Consider the following 19232-nt stretch of genomic DNA (forward strand, 5'->3'; position numbering starts at 1 on the left):
ACTAGTTGCAGGACCTTAGCCAGACCTAGCAGAGTACACGCAGAAACTACGGAAGCAATTGGCGACTTGGCTGCAGACAGGATAGACGAAGCAGGAACTAGGTACTTGTAGTTAGGTGTTTATTTTATACAGTGGACTATTTACAGGAACAGAAAACAGATCTTTAGCAAGCTCTCTCTGACACGGAACACAACTCCTACACGAACCACTGAACTAACAGTTAGTAGGCCATTAATTATCACTCCCTTGAGAGAGCTTGACCAACCAGGGAGCGGTCTCCATGTCTCTGTTATCACCAGGCAGACTTACTCCTTCAGATTGCCTTCTGGCTGTCTGCCAAACCATAATTGACTCTGTGTGAGTAGCTGCACATACACAGTTTCCCAACAGTAATGGCGTTCCACTAAGCTTTCATGGGGTTATAACCTTTCCCCCCACCACACTTCTCCTTGTTTAGACACGGTCATTTGATGAAGATGCTAAAGAGAGTCGGGCAGCAGCCCTTCGGGCTGCCAACAGGTCTGGCAGCGGCTTCGGAGAAAGTTACAGCCTTGCCAACCCATCTATCCGGGCAGGAGAGGACATTCCACAGCCTACCATTTTCAATGGTAAACTGAAAGGTTACCAGCTGAAAGGCATGAACTGGCTGGCCAACCTTTATGAGCAGGTATGCGATTGTTACTTGAAGCTAGTTCTTTGAGCCGAGTTCCTTCTTGGTAGAGCTCCAGGGAAAGGGATGCATTGCAAATAGATGAACTGGGCTCATAGTCTTGTAATTAAAAAATCCTTTATAAGGACAACTCAAGATATGGTATCAGGGATAACCTGACAGATTATCAGATATTATGGAACTTTCAAGTGGGACCTGATGTTTGAGGGAGGATAGCGGGCTTCAGTAATTTACTGATTTTCTAGCTGTCTCTTGGGCATTTTAGTCTGTCTTGCTCAGACTAGACTTGTAAAGTGGCTGTAACTCTTGCAGGGCATCAATGGAATCCTGGCAGACGAAATGGGGTTGGGTAAAACAGTGCAGAGTATTGCCTTGTTAGCACATCTGGCTGAGGTAGGTGGATTCTTTGTCTTTTACAACCCCCGTACTTAGTATGTGGTTTAAATGGACCTCAGCTTACACATTTCTGCATTGACATTTATTTTCAGTCCATACATCACCCAAATTGACCTGCTTTGCTATTCTTAAGTGCCTTTCCAGGACTTATATAGCTGAATGTTTTCTGTGTTCCTGGTATTAGTCAACCCCCTCCTGATCTATAGCGCTACTGCTCCATTATCTTAACTGAGCTTTGTATATATTTTTCTACATAATTTCCTCATAGCCTATATATTTTGTTTATACACAATATTTCATTTTAATGTTTTTTCGGATTCAGTTAAGTTCTCTTTCCTCTTCCAGAGAGAGAACATCTGGGGACCCTTTTTAATTATTTCACCGGCTTCCACCCTAAACAACTGGCATCAGGAGTTTGCCAGATTTGTTCCTAGGTTTAAGGTAACAAGCATTCTTGAAATGATTCCACAGTTAACTTCCTGTTCTATTATATGCTTAGACTGAAAATTGAGAGGGTGTAATAAGCATGTTGGTTCATTCTCTCCCCTCTTCTCCCTGGCCTTTTTAGCTGTAATTTCTTAATTGTTTTCTAAATTTCTGGTGAATAACCTTTTTGGGGTCTTAGTACACTGAGAGGATTGTCCCATCACCCCAGTGCCTAACCCACAAGTCCTCCTAGATGTTTTATCGTGTTTTTAATATTCTGTTGGGAGCTGCCCAGATAGGTGCGGTATAAATAAAGTACTACTATTATTATTATTATTATTATTATTATTATTATTATTATTATTATTATTATTATTATTATCTGAAGCTGTTTCACACTATACATGGCAGCTGGCTTTACCACCATTTTTCATGTTAAGCATGTAAAGTGTGGAGGGAAGAGAACATGTCCCTAACCAAGCTGCAGACAACAACCGGAGGAGTGCAACTCCTTGGTATATGTACAATGTCTGTTTGGGGACTGTATGTCTTTACTTCACACTTTACATATTTATCACAAAAAACCACAATTTTCATATGTTTGTCGCATAAAGTGAAAAGCGCCTTAGAGAAACTATACTGTACATACATACACATAATTTGTTTTATGCTGTTCCTAGCTTTATCAGCAGATGGCAGTGTAGCATTACATGTAGTATTACATTTGAAAGAGAAATTGATGCTGCAATCAACTTTTTATTCTTGTTCAGCAATTTCTTACAAATAGGATCTGTGCTTTTAGAAATATTGTTGCATTTTTCTTTTACGCTATGAATTGCACTCTGATTTCAGCCTGCCTTCATGAAAAATAATGCTTTATTGGATTTTTTTGGGGGTGTGTGTGTTTTGCATAGGGCAGAAATATGAAATAGTTCCACTTCTCTTCAGATTTGTTAGAAAGCACTTTCTTGACATTTGTTTGTGTGTCCGTCCTAGGTGCTACCTTACTGGGGAAATCCCCATGACCGAAAAGTGATCAGGAAATTCTGGAGTCAGGTACGTCTTAACTTATTTTAAAAGCCTTTCTGGTTCTTGTTCATTTACAATAGACTATGAAAATATATACCCAAAGGACAAATGATAAATGTATCTATTATGCTGTTCCTGTTTTCAATTTTAGTTTAATATTCATCTTCCCTACGATACCTACCTCTGTGTTTCTTCTAAATCACATATTGTACAGCCTTCCTAGTGTAGTGGTTAAGAGCAGTGGACTCGTAATCTGGTGAACCGGGTTCGCGTCTCCGCTCCTCCACATGCAGCTGCTGGGTGACCTTGGGCTAGTCACACTTCTCTGAAGTCTCTCAGCCCCACTCACCTCACAGAGTGTTTGTTGTGGGAGAGTAAGGGAAAGGAGAATGTTAGCCACTTTGAGACTCCTTCAGGTAGTGATAAAGCAGGATATCAAATCCAAACTCCTCCTCTTCTTCTTAAGTCCCAGTTCTCAGTAGTCCACATTATATATCCTATATTTCTCTTGTCCAGTTGCAGCATCTATGCTTACTCTCCCCTTTCCTTGTGTGCTTCTGTTCTGAACTTCTTGGAATTTCCCTTCCCTGCTCCAACATTTGAGCTCTTCTTATGAAAGAATCTGCTACTACTTTGGCCCTGACTCTTAGAACAATGTAAGTGGAAGTCTGACTATAGCAAGCAGATTGCTTCCTGAGTGGTAGAACTACATGTCATGGTTTAAATCATTATGATACAGGACCTTCTAGTTAGGAAATTGGAGGTATAATTTTAAGGGAGAGTACCAACAATGTTCTTAATGTGGTGTGTGGATCCCCCCCCCACTAACTCAGGCATTGAATATGGAAAAAGATGGGGAATGTAATGTGTGAGTTCCTGAATACAGATATTTTACCTTAGTATCACTGATGAGTCAACTCAGTTTATATAACTAAAATATGTTTTCATAATTGCAGAAGACTTTGTATACTCAGGATGCTCCTTTCCATGTCGTGATCACCAGTTATCAGCTTGTAGTCCAAGATGTGAAGTATTTTCAACGGGTTAAGTGGCAATACATGGTGCTAGATGAGGCACAGGCACTGAAGAGTAGCTCTAGGTAAGAAAGAAAAAAAATCTGAGTCTTTTTGGCCAGTGATAGAATAGGAAACACGGCTGTAACAGATTTATACTATCTTAAAATGCTTAATATTGTAGTTCTTTTTTTATATACTTTTCCATCTCTGATCAAGCTGCCATGACCTAGTTTGGATATACACTGTTGTGATAGCTTAGAAGGTTATTTAAAAAAACCCAAACACAATCAAGCAGTATATAAATTTTGATACATAAATCAAGGTGCCCATACTTTATCATCCCAAAGGAATCTGGGCAGTTTGTGACTGGAAAATTCACTTTTTCAACTGGATGCAAGAATGTTTCCCCAAAATCTTTCTTAACAAGTTATTGAGTTGGAATTGATCGGTAGCACCCACCTCCTTGAAATTCTTGGGGTTGTGTTAACCTACTTGAATGGAAAGCTGTCCTTTTCCTGTGAGAAACCTGGCAGCGTCCCAAGGCAATCGTCGATATGCAGGAATCCATGGTACCTGCAGGACCTTGGAGAGCTCTCAAAGTCTTGCTGAAGCAGCCATAGAAGACGCTGTCCCTGCAAGCACTAGATCCAAGACTATAAACTTTGACTGAACCTGTAATGCAGTAATCCCGGCTCCCCAGAGGAGATGTTTCCCTTTGAGTCCTCTGTAGCATATTGTACAATCCCTGGGTATTATTATTATATTTATTTCATTAATTCAGTTCATATCCCAACCTTCCTTCCAAAGGAGCTCAGGTTGGGAAACACATAGCTAACAAAAAACATATCTAAAGATGGTTAAAAACATTATCTCAGCCAGTGATTTCAGCGTTGCCAGGACATTATCGTTTTGCCATTAAATACCTGGGTAAGCAGGATTGTTTTTAAATTCCTTCTGAAAGTAATGAGGGAGACCTCAGACCTACCTCTCCAGGGGAAGCATTCCATAAATGGGGAACCACCACTGAGAAAGCCCTATCCTGTGTTAGCTCCAACCGAGTTGTGGCCTCACCTGCCACTCAATAGAGTCTGAGATGGTTGTATTGGGGGAGGCAATCTGTTAGGTACTTGGGTCCCAAGCCACAAAGGGATGTGTATGCTAGTACCAACACTTCAAATTGTGCCTGGTAGTTCACTGGCAGCCAGTGCAGTGCTTTCAGAAGCAGCAATGCTTGATCCCATAGGCTGCCTCGCCAGCCAGCCATCAGCCACGTTCTTCACTAGCTGCAGCCTCTGCACCATCTTCAATGGCAGCACCACTACAGACTGCGGGTCACGACTGAAGCTAGTGGTCAGATGTATTTATGGCTCAGTAATGTTTGACATCATTTGTTTATATTACAACATATGGTTTACATTATGTTGCATCTCTAGAATAACTTCAGGAAAGAAATGGAATGTAGGGACTTAACATGATAAGAAAATTGTATGTAGTCTTTTCTCTTTCCTACAAGATACCTTATACATTAATGTTCTTTCTCGCCACTTTTTATCATCGCTAAATTCTATTAATTAAAATAACATTGGTATTTCAGCGTTCGTTGGAAAATTCTGCTTCAGTTCCAGTGCCGAAATAGACTGTTGCTGACTGGGACGCCCATCCAAAACACCATGGCTGAGGTATGCACGACTCCCTCCAGTTCACACTATTCTGGATTAATTTATAAACAAAGATATTCTGATCAGTATCTAAACAAGCAATACATTTACTTTGGGAGAAAACTCCACACAGGCTGAAGTTTCATTTGTTGCTTGGGCTGCAACAGTTCTATTATTTTCTGTTTAAAAGCTAGCTTCTCTTTTTTGGCAGTGGGAACTTTTCTAGTAGAAATCCACATATGTGTGCTCATATCATTCCCATGTTCCTGGACCCTGTACCATAACAATAACTATGCATCAAATGAACGGAAGTATTATATCCCATTCATTGGACTGAAAAGTGTTAAAGATGCATGATAGACCAGTTAATTGATTTTTCAAAGAATAAATGAATGATTCTGTGTTTTCACAATTTCTTATGGACTTTGAACATCTGCATAAGCTGACTGACTAGGATAATGAAGTTGCTTAAATTTTGATAGGTGCACAGATTACATATATTGATAGTTTAACTGTTCAGCAGAAACCCCTTGAATAACTGTGTAAATGGCCCCTGCTTCACCTTGTGGTACACTCACTGGTCACAGATGATATTTTTTACCCTTACAGTTCTAGTAGGTGCAAAATCTTAGTTGTTACACTGCTGGGTTAGTTGCACATGGCCTTCTCTCTCCCTTTCTTATTCTTCAGGGTCCCAGAAGGGGGCACCCACTATGAATGAAGCAGCAAGGGATACTATTACTGAAGTGCAAATAGGCACCCAGTCACCCTTTATACATCTACTGAAAATTTGCTATGAAGGGTGGGAGAATTGGCAGAAGAGCTTTATTCTGCATTTGAATCACAGTCAGGGCACTTTATGCATCTGGAAGATTGTTATTCTGTGTCTTGCTTCTTTATTTACAGCACCATGTTCTCGTCTCCTAGCAGAGAAGCTTGCTAGTGACCCAGACGTGTGTGACTCTGAGACACTTTTCATAGAAAACAGAATAATTTTAGTGCAATCTGCATAGTTGCACTCTTGCCAACCTCTCTTTCTGGAGTTCTGTGCCCATAGCTTTATCCTAGTGGTTGGGTTTGGAATTAGAAAAGGGAAAGACCTGTTTCACCCTACTATCAGATGTGGAGAGGGGCTTCTCTGTCACAGTTATTGAAAGGTTTCCTTTTAAGTGGCGACAGGGTTACTGGCAAGACTCTATGGTTTACTTACTTGGTGGGCTAACTTCTAGTACTTACTTTTGCTCTTATGTTGCAGCTCTGGGCTTTGCTTCATTTCATTATGCCAACACTGTTTGACTCGCACGAGGAATTCAATGAATGGTTTTCTAAAGATATCGAAAGCCATGCGGAGAACAAATCGGCCATTGATGAGAGTGAGTATTGTGCAGGAATCTGTCTTTTCTGTATGAGAATTCTGCAGCTTGAGCAGAACTGCCCAGAGTGACCAAAATGAATTGTTAACTGTTCCTTAATTGCTTTTTAACTCTGCTTTCAGATAGACTTAATATGTGCTGCTAAGGATTGTTTTTGTGGAAGCTGAGATAAGACTACAGATGAGTTTTTGGAAAGAGCAGCAGTAGCAGTTTTTCACATAGGGAAGGAGAATACTGCAGTGTCTGAGATTTGGGATAGTGAAATACTTCCTAGGTCAACATATAGATAAACTTGAGTATTCAATCCTACAAGATCTAGTGATGGACACTAAATTGGATACCTTTCAAAGGGGATTAGGCACATTTATGGAGGATAAGGTTCTTTGCAACTACTAGTTATGACGACTTCATGTTATTTTCAAAACTTAAATTGTCAGTGCTCATTAGTAGTTTCCAGACATAGACTGCATCGCTTCAGTTTTATGAGCTGGTCACTGCTGGCACAGCTGTTAAATTTGGCTAAATGACAACCAAAATAGTAGAATCTAGTTTAGTCATGAATTCTACTCAATATCGATCTAGAGCAGAATTCTAATGTACAGTTGTACCTTGGATCCCAAACGCCCTAGAACTCGGATGTTTTGGCTCCTGAATGCCGCAAACCTGGAAGTGATTGTTCTGGTTTGCGAATGTTCTTTTGGAACCCAAACGTCTGACGGGGCTTCCGCAGCTCCTGATGCAGCCAATCAGAAGCCACAATTTGGTTTTCAAACGTTTTGGAAGTCAAACAGACTTCTTGAATGGATTCTGTTTGACTTCCAAGGTACAACTGTATAGTTAGCAGACTGAAAACTTAAACACATTGCAGGATTTGCCAAAAATAGACCAGAGGCGATTAATAAAGCCAGTGTGGTGTAGTGGTTAAGAGCGGTAGACTCGTAATCTGGTGAACCAGGTTCGCGTCTCCGCTTCTCCACATGCAGCTGCTGGGTGACTTTGGGCTAGTCACACTTCTTTGAAGTCTCTCAGCGTCACTCACCTCACAGAGTGTTTGTTGTGAGGAGGAGGGGAAAGGAGAATGTTAGCTGCTTTGAAACTCCTTTGGGTAGTGATAAAGTGGGATATCAAATCCAAACTCTTCTTCTAATATTTCATCCAGCAGAGCTTTACTGCTACTGAAGGCAAATGAGCATAATGGTCACAAATCCAATACGTTCAGGATTGGCACTGTCCATATGAAGTCCACTTGCAGTAGACTTAACTGAAACTTACAATAACTTATAATATGACTAAATCTTAACATTAAGCATGCTTTGTACAGAGCAGCATACCAGAAGGAAAGAGAGAGACCCAGGCTCCTTCTAGCCTATTATTATAGCATGACCTTGACAAAAAAGATAACACAACCAGTTTAAGCCAGCTGTACTCAACTTCTCTGAAGGAATAGCCCAAACATCATGAACCTTTTGCTTGTTTATTTCACACAGAGAAGCTTCCAGAACCCTCTTGAATGAATTAGAATAGGAAAGATCTCTACACATCAGATCCACACTTTCTGTACTAAGAAATTCAAACTGACAAGTTTTTAATCGTAGATTGTTGTTTCTTTCTCATCAAATTTCAGATCAGCTTTCTCGCTTGCACATGATCCTGAAGCCTTTCATGTTGAGGAGAATCAAAAAAGATGTGGAAAACGAGCTGTCAGATAAGGTGCCAAACATAATTAAATTCTTTTTTTCCTCATGTTTGTTGTTTCCATTTTTTTAAGGCTTTAATTTACAGTGTTCGTGTTCTCCCTTAAATCAGAATTCAAAAGGCCTCTCCCTTTCAAATAGTTATTGAACTTCTGCCAGAACAGTCTAATGGTATTGTCATCTTCTCTCAAAACTTGTACATTCATATAAAATATGACCATAAAAATCCTTAAAGCTGCACAGTCTTTACAAAGCAAAGTCAGTTAATGAACAGATGCTGCATTGTCAGCTTGTGTATCCAAACCTTTTTGTCAGTTATCAGAATGCGCTCATTCGCACATCAGAGATCACTTCAGTTTTATAAACTGGTCACTGCTAGCAGTTATGAGATACGACAAAATGAAAATGAAAGTAGTGAAACCTAGTTTTTTATTGTCGATATAGTAATTGTAGGGGTGGATTTTGGTTTTGCTTTTTATTTGCAATGAGCAGCATTTCAGCGCAACAATCAAATGTTGCAAAATCAGACTTAAAAGTCCAAAGAAGACTTTGCATTATCATACCAAGAGTATCTAGGCTGATGCTCTGTCATGCAGCTACTGTTAGCATTTTTCAGTCCACAAAATTATGCCTATTCCATAACATTGACTATAATGCATCATGATATCTCACAAATAACATTTGTTGGCTTAGTTTCCATTCCCTGCCTCTCTGTTTTATTTCCCTGCTTCTAGATTTTAGTTTTGAAAGTACCTGCCACCTCATCCATGCTGTTCCCTCCCAGGGGAAATCTAGCAAGCCCCATTTCTACATTCTCTGTCTTGTGCACTCTTTAAAAATATTTTTTATCAAGGAGGGCCTTCTTTTAATTTTAATCAGGTTGTGCTGGCTGTGAGTGCCCTATCCACTACAGTCATTCATGGATTGTGTATGGGTTGAACCTGGCTCTGCTATTGGCTTCTCTCAATAACAGTTTAATATGCTTCAATCTCTTTCTCTCTTTCTCTTTAAGATTGAGATCCTTATGTATTGCCAGCAAACCAGCCGGCAAAAATTACTGTACCAGGCTTTGAAGAACAAAATTTCTATTGATGACCTTTTGCAGTCGTCCATGGGTACAACCCAGCAAGCACAGAACACTACCAGTAGCCTCATGAATCTAGTCATGCAGTTCCGGAAGGTGAGATTTGTGAACACTGGTTACACTGATATGGTTGTCTGATGCTCACTTCAGCAAAAATGACCAGATACCTACATTCCATTACATTCAAGTGCAACACTGAACAAGTTGCAGTCAGTCTTTAGTTGTGACTGTATGCTGCAGCTAATAGGTCACAGCTGGAGTTCTCGCCATTTCACATAATACAAATTAATTTGTGCTGGGAAGAGTGAATCCTTTGGAAAGAAAGTAGGATGGGCAATTGAGAACACAGTTATATTGCCTAGATTTCACATGTGCCTAGCCTAAAATGATTAACTTTTTAAATTACGATGTTCAAACCACTTTTAATCAAGTAGTCCTATTAAGGACGTGCTTCGCAATTTGTCCAGGTTTTTTCCAGCTATTAAGAAGAAATAATACACATGTTTTCCTTCTGCAGTTTCTGACAACTTAAATTTCATTTATAGGTCTGCAATCACCCAGAACTCTTTGAACGACAAGAAACTTGGTCTCCATTTCACATTTCAGTAAAGCCATACCAGATTTCAAAGTTTCTCTACCGCCATGGGCAAATCAGGGTGTTTAACCACTCACGGGACAGGTAAGCAATGTTGGCAGATCTGCCAAGAGGGAAGATACAGGTGAACCTACTATACCGGGCCCAGAGCCAGCAGGGGATCCAGATTCTAACCTTTCATTTTTTGTTTCCTTTTTTAAAAGCAAGTCTGAAAACCCTGTAGAACGAGAGATACAAATCGAAATAAGTAGGGATCATTCTAACTAATTACTTTGTGAAAAATCAGCCACTCACACCTATGGTTAGTGGGATGTAGAGAAATAATAAATCACAAATGCACCAGGGAAGACTAAAAATGGCTTCAAAACAAACAAGGAAGTCCTTTCTTTGGGCAGCAGGGAAGAGGTTTCTTGGTTCTTTTTGAAGCCATTTTGGGATCTTCCCTGGTAGAGTGATTGTAGCCTAGAGAAAACAATTGTGAACTCATGGATTTTAGCTGTTGTGACTGAATGGAAGCTTAATCTCCCTCACAGCATTGTTAGGCGAAAACAATGTTCTGAGCTCCTTAGAGGAAGGGTAGCATACAAAAGACACAAAACTTTGAACAGGAGTTAATTAATATATGTTTAAATTGTCCCATTTTTATTCTTCTGTCAATTTATAGGTGGTTGCAGTTTATACTTTCTCCTTTTGCTCCAGACCACATCCAGCAGTCTCTCTTCCATAGGAGAGGTAGGTTGAAAAACATAAGGGTGAAGTTAGCTTATTTCATTATGTGAAGGAAGACATTTTATTGGCATTAGGATTAGAATTTTTATTTTAATTGAAGTTCCAAGGAAGGCAGTGTCTTCTAGATTGATTATTCCGTTCCTGAACTGTTTTACACCTCGGTGTTCTTAATGCTTAACCCAAATTTCCTTTCTGTAGATGAAATCTTTATCACCCTCTCCTCAATAAATGAACAATCGTTCACCTTAGAACTCACCTTAGAATTGTAGAGCAATTGTGGAGCCCCCAACTGACCCCCTGCAGTCTTCTTAAATCTATTGGTGTATGCCATCACTGCTTCCCCCATTGTTTCATTAGAGCTTTTCCTTCTATTGGTTTAATTCTTCTCATTTAACGAGATTGATCTTAAACTAGTCTGTTCAGAATTGAACATAGTACAGTGGTACCTCGGAAGTCGAACGGAATCCATTCTGGAAGTCCATTTCACTTCCAAAACGTTCGGAAACCAAGGCGCAGCTTCCAATTGGCTGCAGGAAGCTCGGGTTTCAAAGAACGTTCACAAACCAGAACACTCACTTCAGGGTTTGCGGCATTTGGGAGCCAAAACGTTCGACTCGCAAGGCGTTTGGGATCCAAGGTACGACTGTACTTCAAATTAGAACATATTAGCACCCAGTATAATGGTACTTTTAATTCTTATTATCAACTATCTTTTGTAGCTTGGTACTAAGTAGAAGGAATCTGCATTTTTCAGCACTGTATCATGTCTTTTGTTTCCTGTAGCAGATGCTTATTCTCAGCCATGTCATTTTTATAGGTGCTGAAGAAGAGAGTTGTTTCTCTTTCCTACGGTTTATTGATGTTTCTCCAGCAGAGATTGCTAACCTCATGCATCAGGGACATCTAGCCAGGTGAGCAATTCTGTTTGAATCTTAAAACAATGACCGGGTGGGTGGGTGGGTGTTTATTTAAAAAATCACTTGCATATAAATAGGCTGGAAAAATGGGTGCATGTATCTGTCTTTGCAAAATGTTTACAGCTGATAGTTATATATATTCCATGCTGGAATACTGGACAATTACAAAACCTATAATCAGGCATTAAAAATGGACATAGTGATAACAACAACAACAACAAGGGAAGCAATCCCATAGATAAAATCTATGCGTACACTGTACTGTAGTCCGTTAAGCCAGGGGCCCCCTTGCTGCAACGGGGAAGGGGACAAACCCATCTCCAGCCCTAACCAGCTCCACTTCCATGGCCAGAAGAGGGGTGGTGGTGAACTTCCCTTCCCTGGAAGCAGCCGGGCTGCCTGCAGCTGCACCCACGTCCTCGCAGGGAGCAGTATCTGTGAGACACAAAAAAATGAGGTATGCCTGTATTTAAGTTCTCGTTCGCAGAGGTATGAATAAGAATGTCTACTGTGATTTCTTTCAGATGGTTAGCTCTTTTCCTGTCTCTGAAAGCCGCCTACAGGCTCCACCACTTTCGTTTCTGGAGAGAACCAGAAGAAGATGACCAGCATAAGACTCAGCGTCTGAAGAATAAAGATTTCCTGCTGGATGTCAATTTCCCACTCTCCTCCCCCAACTTGCACAGCTGCACTTTGCTGCAGGTAAGCAATACTTTCAGCTGTATGCAAGTCAAACTGCTTGAGTTAAATGAAATTGGAAAGAAAGAAAGAAAGATGATAGATAGATAGATAGATAGATAGATAGATAGATAGATAGATGATAGATAGATAGATAGATAGATAGATGATAGATAGATAGATCAATAGATAGATCAATCTTGGAGTGGATTAATGTGGTCAGGGTTGTGTATACTCTATGCTATTTAGTTACTTAATCACATTATTTACATTCTACCCAATATTGAAGCTTCTCGGTGTGGAAAAATTAGAACCATTGAAAGTGGTAAGACGCATCAGTGTTAAACCTGCAGCAGCAAATAATAGTATTAAGTATCTAAAAATATTTTTAAGCTGGAAGAGCATTTCCAGTCCACGCACACATAACCTGTGTTAACCATTTGGCATTACAATAAAATAAGATTCTGCACCAGGCAATCCTTTTGTTCAAATGTTTTGGTTTTGAATGAATTTGAATTTATCCCCATGCCAACTTTGCATTAGGGGCAGAAAGACCTTGCATAAAAAGAATAATAGAAACCTGTAATGTAGGGATGCTCAGTGGTCTATGCTTTCTGTTCATCAATTAGGGGAAAAGGTTGTGCTATAACTGCCCCCACCCACAGTCACTTTAAATAATAAATGTCATCTCAGACTGTTAAAGGAAGGGGTAATAACTAACTTTATGTCACAGGTTGGAAATGATGTCCCTATGTCATATGCTGTAATGACTACCTTCTCGCTCCAGCATTTAATGGTAGAAAAGGGATCACTAACAGTCCCACTTTTGCAGGATCTGGCAATTGTGATCCCTAAAGCCTGTATAGTTTTTTGCGTGGTAGAGCTTGTGAAGAGAAGGGGTCAAAACCAAGCTAAAAGCAACCATTTTGGCTTTTGAAGTGCATCTTTCTGGACCAACCGTTTGTAAAATGTCTGTGTCTCAAGTTCTAGTAGCCCACCAGACCATTTAGTCCCTGTTTTGTTAGGTTCGTGTGACACATCACACATCGTGTGACACATCTTTAGAAGATAATTATTCTATGTACATAGTGTTTGAATCGTTAAACTACAGACTGGTGCTCCTTTTACAACAAAGATTAGCAATAGTTAGTGGCTGCATTCAGATGCAGTGCTTAACGGGGGTTTAATATTACTACAGTGGACCTCATACTTTTGTGCTCTTCTCTTCTTTCTCCCCCTCCAGTGAGGCACTGCAAGAAGGAGAGCTAAAGCTTCTGTTTTATGTTAACTGCAGTTTATTCTTCTAACCAAACCCTAAACTTTGGTTGATATTAACTATGGTTAGTTGAAGCAAGCCAGCTTCAAAAGTTATGGTTCGAAATGGGCCTGTTTCAACTTAACTGTAGTTAAGATGGACTACAGTTTGTCTGGGTTGGAATGACATGACAAACTGCAGTTAATCTTAAGCAGAAACAAAAGCTTATTTCTCCTCATGACTCCACCAAAGACTTGGTGAGAGTGTGAGCCCAAGGTTTAGCATTACATTAGAAGGAGGACATTGTGTGACTTGTTTTTTGTCTAAATTTAGTAACTAGAGTGAATAATGCATAAAGGAAACTTGAACAGGTTTTCAGTGTACTTCAGGTACTGTTAGCTTAACCAGGATGAGTGAGAGAACTTTTAATTACAAAGAGTTGGTCCTTGCAGTTTTAAAAAACTTCTACATATATATCTCTGCATAGAAGCAGTTTATGCGGCTGTTACTTCCATATGCGCCCTGCTGCGTTATGCCTCTGAATACAGGTGGGCAGAGTGCAGTTGTGCTTGTAGCTGGATTGTAGCTTGCAGGACTACAAAAGGCGTCTAGTCAGCTTCTGGACTAGAGGACCGTTGACCTGCAGGCTCGTCTTACTTGCTCACAACCACTGGCGATCTTACGTATTCCCATGGGCAATCATATGAAAACCAGATTGCATGGGAGCTACAAGGACTTAGTGTCTGTGTTTTACATGTGTGTATACAGTAATACCTACGCGAACGTCCGCCTCATCTAGCATCCATTCCGGCGAACGTCTGTAGCAAACCCGGAAGTACTGGAACGGGTTACTTCCAGGTTTGTCGCTCACGCATGTGCAGAATTGTTAAATCGTGCTTCGCGCATGCACAGAAGCACAAACCGCTCCTCATGTGTGTGCAGATGCAGTGCTTTGCCCTGTGGCCTTTTCGGCTAGTGTCCGGGGCTCTGGAACGGATCCCGGCCGCAAAACAAGGTACTACTGTATACAGGTAACTCACAACTTACATGCATTTAACTTGTATGCAATCCACTTTACACACTTAGCAAAAATTAAAAAGGGGGTGGACATCCAAGGTGGGCAAACTTTGCGCCATCAAACGCAACTATATGCAATCTTGGCTTTAGGTGCTGTCCCCAGAACATAACCCCAGCGTTAGCTGAGTCTTTCTTGTAGACACAAAAAATATTTCTCCTAGTACTTTGGCTAAGGATTAGAACTTTCAGAACTAAACACTGAGGACAGGATATGTAAACTGATCTCTTTTCTAGTAGAAATCATTCCTTAGTAGTATTGCATGCTGTAATTCTGCCCAGTGTAGTTGTTCATTAGTTGTAAAAGCTGAATAAAAAAATTAAGCAGTGGTGGTAGTGGCCTCAGAATGTCTTCTCAGAAAAAAAGGTCCATATTTCAAATTAAATATTTGGGAATTGTTCATTTGTATCCTTTATGATATTAGGATACAACTGCTATGAAAAAACTCTTCAAAAACTTCGCAAAACATTTTTAATTTCATCAATTTTTAGAACCTTGTGTTCACGGGCCACTGTAAAGCAGTAATTGGCTACTCTGATTACATCATCCATCAACGATCAGCTACCTCATGGAAACAGTGTTGTCAAATCACAGAGCTGCCGTCCTTCCTGTCTGTAGTGAGCCCAAGGGTAAGTCTTTTAAAAAAGAAGTCCTTTCTACCCTCTTCTGATTACATTTTCCAGTTCTCAGATATTTCCAGAGAGCACTTAGTTTGTGTCTTATTGTATTTGTATTTCATTAACAGTGATTCTAGGTTTGCTTAACTGTAGGAACTCAAGTCCACTGGAAATACCATATTTGATGAAGAGAATGGGATTACATCTGCCTTGTCTGATGTGTATAAGTTGGCCATCATGTTTGTATGGCTGATCCATGCAATCTGTACACTCAAATTTTGTAATGTACAGATTGCACTGGTCAAGCATAAGCATATAGATTGACACTGCAACACACAGATGTCTCTTGAAGCAAAATGGGCGGATGCAATCCTTTCCCATCAACAGTAACATTCTTCACAGGGCTTTAGTAGCAATTGAGACCTCCCTCTCCCCCCCCCCCAGGGTGAACCAATGTGTATTGAGCTACAGTAAATAAAATAAAGTAATGAGCACAGTATTATGTGATAGCTGCTCAACACTGAGACAGAGATCCTGTCTTAGACCCTCCTAGCCTTTCCTGATCTCAGTCTCCTCTCCCTCTCTACTTTTGTTTTTAAAGTTAACTCAGTTACTGAACTGTTGACCTGCATTTACATTTCTTAGGCAGTAAGCTACTGAGAAACTCAAACGTATTTAATAGTCCATAGGAATTTAGGTTATACTTGTTGCTGCAGAATTGGCCCTTCAGGATACCAGATTTCTAGTGCTCAGCACTTCATACAAACTCCATGAAACATAAATTATTATTTTTTGGTGGAGGGATCACATCCTAGTAAAATGGCAGAGGGGAGCATGTCTTGCATATTCACTTTAATTTTTATGAGTCAATAAACTTGGAGAGTGTTTGGCTTCTTGCAAGCACTGTTTGTTAACATAATACAAAAGGCCATAATAAACGAGATGTGACTCCAGAAATACAGCTAACCATCTGCTACCAGAAAACCCTCCCCACCCTGAATGTGTTTGAGGATTGTCTAGTGAGATACCTGCCACCAGTGAAGGCATCTGCTTGACCTTAACTTACACTCCTCAGCATAATGTCTGCTAATTATTTGAAAGCAAGAGCAGGGCAATAAATACTGCAGTGTATGGTGAAGCAATAATCATATAAAAGCAGGCAAGGAGCATAAAACCCTTATCTCAAAAGCCTCCCAAATGTTCCATTCCATTCCTGATCTGTACTTGTTTTAGTAATAACACATATTTGTGCATTGTCTGAATAAGATATGGCTACCTTCATGCTGACATATGAGGAATGAAATATAAGAACTACCTTACTGAACTCTTCACCACATGCCTTCCAAGATTTAGCCTATTGAGCATTAATTGTAGTAAAGGTTCTCAAACTGGTCTGCAAATTCCTTTCTGATGGAGGGGGGAGTTTAGGAACTACTGTCAGCAGTTTTTCTACAGCACTGATTAGTATCATCAATGGCTGCAAATCTGGAAGTGCAAAATATGATCCTAACTCCTGCCGCAATATAAAATTAGGCTCTAAGTTTTTATATGCTTCCCATCATCTCTTTAATGATTCTTCAATAATACCATGAGAGTTCTCTATACAAAATGACTTATTTTACTATCCTCATGATCCTGGGATATACAGTATGTCGTTAGCTCAATTCTGAAATAGTTTTGTGGTAAAGGTAAAGGACCCCTGACAGTTAAGTCCAGTCACGGACGACTCTGGGGTTGCGGTGCTCATCTCGCTTTACAGGCCAAGGGAGCCGGCGTTTTTCCAGGTCATGTGGCCAGCATGACCAAGCCGCTTCTGAAACCAGAGCAGCACATAGAAACGCTGTTTACCTTCCCGCTGGAGCGGTACCTATTTATCTACTTGCACTTTTTTGGCGTGCTTTCAAACTGCTAGGTTGGCAGGAGCTGGGACCGAGCAGCGGGAGCTCACCCCATCTGATCGGCAAGCCCAAGAGTCTCAGTGGTTTAGACCACAGTGCCACCCGTGTCCCTAGTTTTGTGTTACGTGCACACAAATAAAAGACCTTCCCTTCTAGTATTCTGGCATGGCTGCAAGAAGATCAGAACTTGGTTAGCAGATGTGCTAACCAAAGTTCCTTTAACATCTGAACGAGCCAGGATAATAAACCATGGCTTAATCCTGGCTTGTTTGAACAAACCAGAATTTCAAACTAAGAGTCTCCCCAAATTCTGACGTAATTAGGAACTCTGGTTAGTTTAAAGTTGGAAACATGCTTCTAATCTTCCCCTTGTGTCTGTGTTACAGGAGGTGCCTTTTATCCTGTAGGAAAGTTTTGCAGCCCTGTATCAGCCATGATATTTTATACTTTGCTTCTGTTGTATCTAATGGGTAATAGAAGGGAAAATATGAGATGGAAACATTTCCATGTATAGCAGTGCACATAATTTCCCCCCTCTTTAGTGAATGAGTCAGTCAGAAAAAGATGGTATTGACTCAGTGTATTAAACCTTGCTCTTTTCATTTCCCATCTCTTGTCTGAAGATGGCAGTGCAGCATTGTATATCCTGCTAGAAAAAGTGTTGAGTGCTTAGCTGTGGCTTTTCATAGCCGGCAACTAGTTAGTTAACTCCCCCAAAATAAGTTACTGTAGTTGCATTCAGTTTCTTTGATAAAAGCTACTTTTTAAATTGCTGCCCCTTTCCACAGTGTGCACTTGTGTCCCTCTACAACAGGGCTGAGAAATCTTTGACCCTGCAGACTTGCTGAACTATAACTCCCATCAGGAAGCATGGGCAGTGGCCAAGGTGATAGGAGTTGTAGTTCAGCAACATCTGGGAGGCAACTGTTCCCCACACTTGCTATACAAACATGAGTCAATCTGTGTGTTTTAACTAAGCAACCCCCCCCCCTAAATCTCTACCCTTGTGTTCCATAAGTGACTTCGGATGATTTTTCGTTGTCTCAACTATGTTGCGTTGTACATCTTGCCACACCATTTCCCTTCAAAACTGTATACAATACATGATTTGGTGCTATGTGTATGTGCCTTAGGCTAGTTTTTACCCTGTCTCCCACACCTCACATGCTCTTTTATAAGTTCTGATTTTAAAGATATCACAGTTTGATGTGTCTGTCTTTTTCATAGAAAGGAGGAGTTGAGATCTTGATGGACAATTTATTTTTATTTGTCCTAAAAGAACAACTGTGATCAATTATTCTTAGTACCCCAATATCTTTGATAACATGCTTGTAGACATATGAGATAAATTACAGACCTAATAGTGCTCTTTTATCTTTTACTGTTAAGAACATTGGCTTAGATCCTAACTGAGACTCAGCTGACAGGAGTATACCATAAACAGAGTTCTATTAATGCTCCCACCAGTGGAAATGGGGGATGGTATTTTTGTCAGTCTCCCCATGTCCCTTGAAAATCTGCTGCGAAGGGTTGATGGACCCTCCAACCAGCAGATAAGATAGTGCAAGGGACTGCATGTGAAAAGGTAGATGGCAAAAAAAATCTGCCATATATACAAGATAATTTTTTCACTGTCGTCGCATTTTGTTGAATAATTCTCTAGATGACAGATGTTCCGGAACAGCTACTGTGCAGATGGATAACCAGAGTTTGTAACTTATGATTACGGCTTATACAGCAGTCCCTTTCTTTCTCACTGAGTCTAGTATCTACCTTGTTGTTGATTTGGCTTTCACTGCTTAGCTGTGAAAATGTATTTGAGAGCACGTACTTGCTGTACAGGATGGCACCACGGACTTGCATTTTAGCCTGTTGAGGAGAGATAAGAGAGTACTATAGCTTTTTACAAAAGGCAACCTTGTCTGCTGGAACAGACTCCTTATCTTGAGACTATTCAGCTATTCAGCCATTGAAGAAACAGCTGTTTGGCTAACATTCTACTCCATCCAGATAGCAGCAAAGATTAAAAATGATGGAGATGGTCCAAGATAGCTACTTTGGTATAAAGATTAGATTCCTGTGTTGGCAGCACTGTTTGACTGGGTAATTTATATTGAAGCTG

At 40.3% G+C, this 19232-nt stretch overlaps 1 protein-coding gene across 2 annotated transcripts in view; it reads left to right on the forward strand.

Annotated features, from left to right (window-relative positions):
- Positions 1 to 19232, forward strand: part of INO80 (INO80 complex ATPase subunit) — a 53812-nt gene that overhangs the window by 16786 nt on the left and 17794 nt on the right. For both annotated transcript variants that reach the window (XM_083610101.1, XM_083610102.1), the window contains exons 12-25: positions 458 to 667; positions 983 to 1063; positions 1412 to 1507; positions 2489 to 2548; positions 3478 to 3620; positions 5132 to 5216; positions 6451 to 6568; positions 8193 to 8278; positions 9275 to 9442; positions 9892 to 10025; positions 10606 to 10673; positions 11488 to 11581; positions 12112 to 12289; positions 15087 to 15224. In XM_083610101.1, coding sequence (XP_083466227.1) covers positions 458 to 667; positions 983 to 1063; positions 1412 to 1507; positions 2489 to 2548; positions 3478 to 3620; positions 5132 to 5216; positions 6451 to 6568; positions 8193 to 8278; positions 9275 to 9442; positions 9892 to 10025; positions 10606 to 10673; positions 11488 to 11581; positions 12112 to 12289; positions 15087 to 15224 — 1659 coding nt within the window. The remainder of the gene's footprint in view (positions 1 to 457; positions 668 to 982; positions 1064 to 1411; positions 1508 to 2488; positions 2549 to 3477; positions 3621 to 5131; positions 5217 to 6450; positions 6569 to 8192; positions 8279 to 9274; positions 9443 to 9891; positions 10026 to 10605; positions 10674 to 11487; positions 11582 to 12111; positions 12290 to 15086; positions 15225 to 19232) is intronic.

Source organism: Podarcis filfolensis (genome assembly GCF_964270895.1).
Source record: "Podarcis filfolensis genome assembly, chromosome: 1".
NCBI classification, from domain to species: Eukaryota; Metazoa; Chordata; class Lepidosauria; order Squamata; family Lacertidae; genus Podarcis; species Podarcis filfolensis.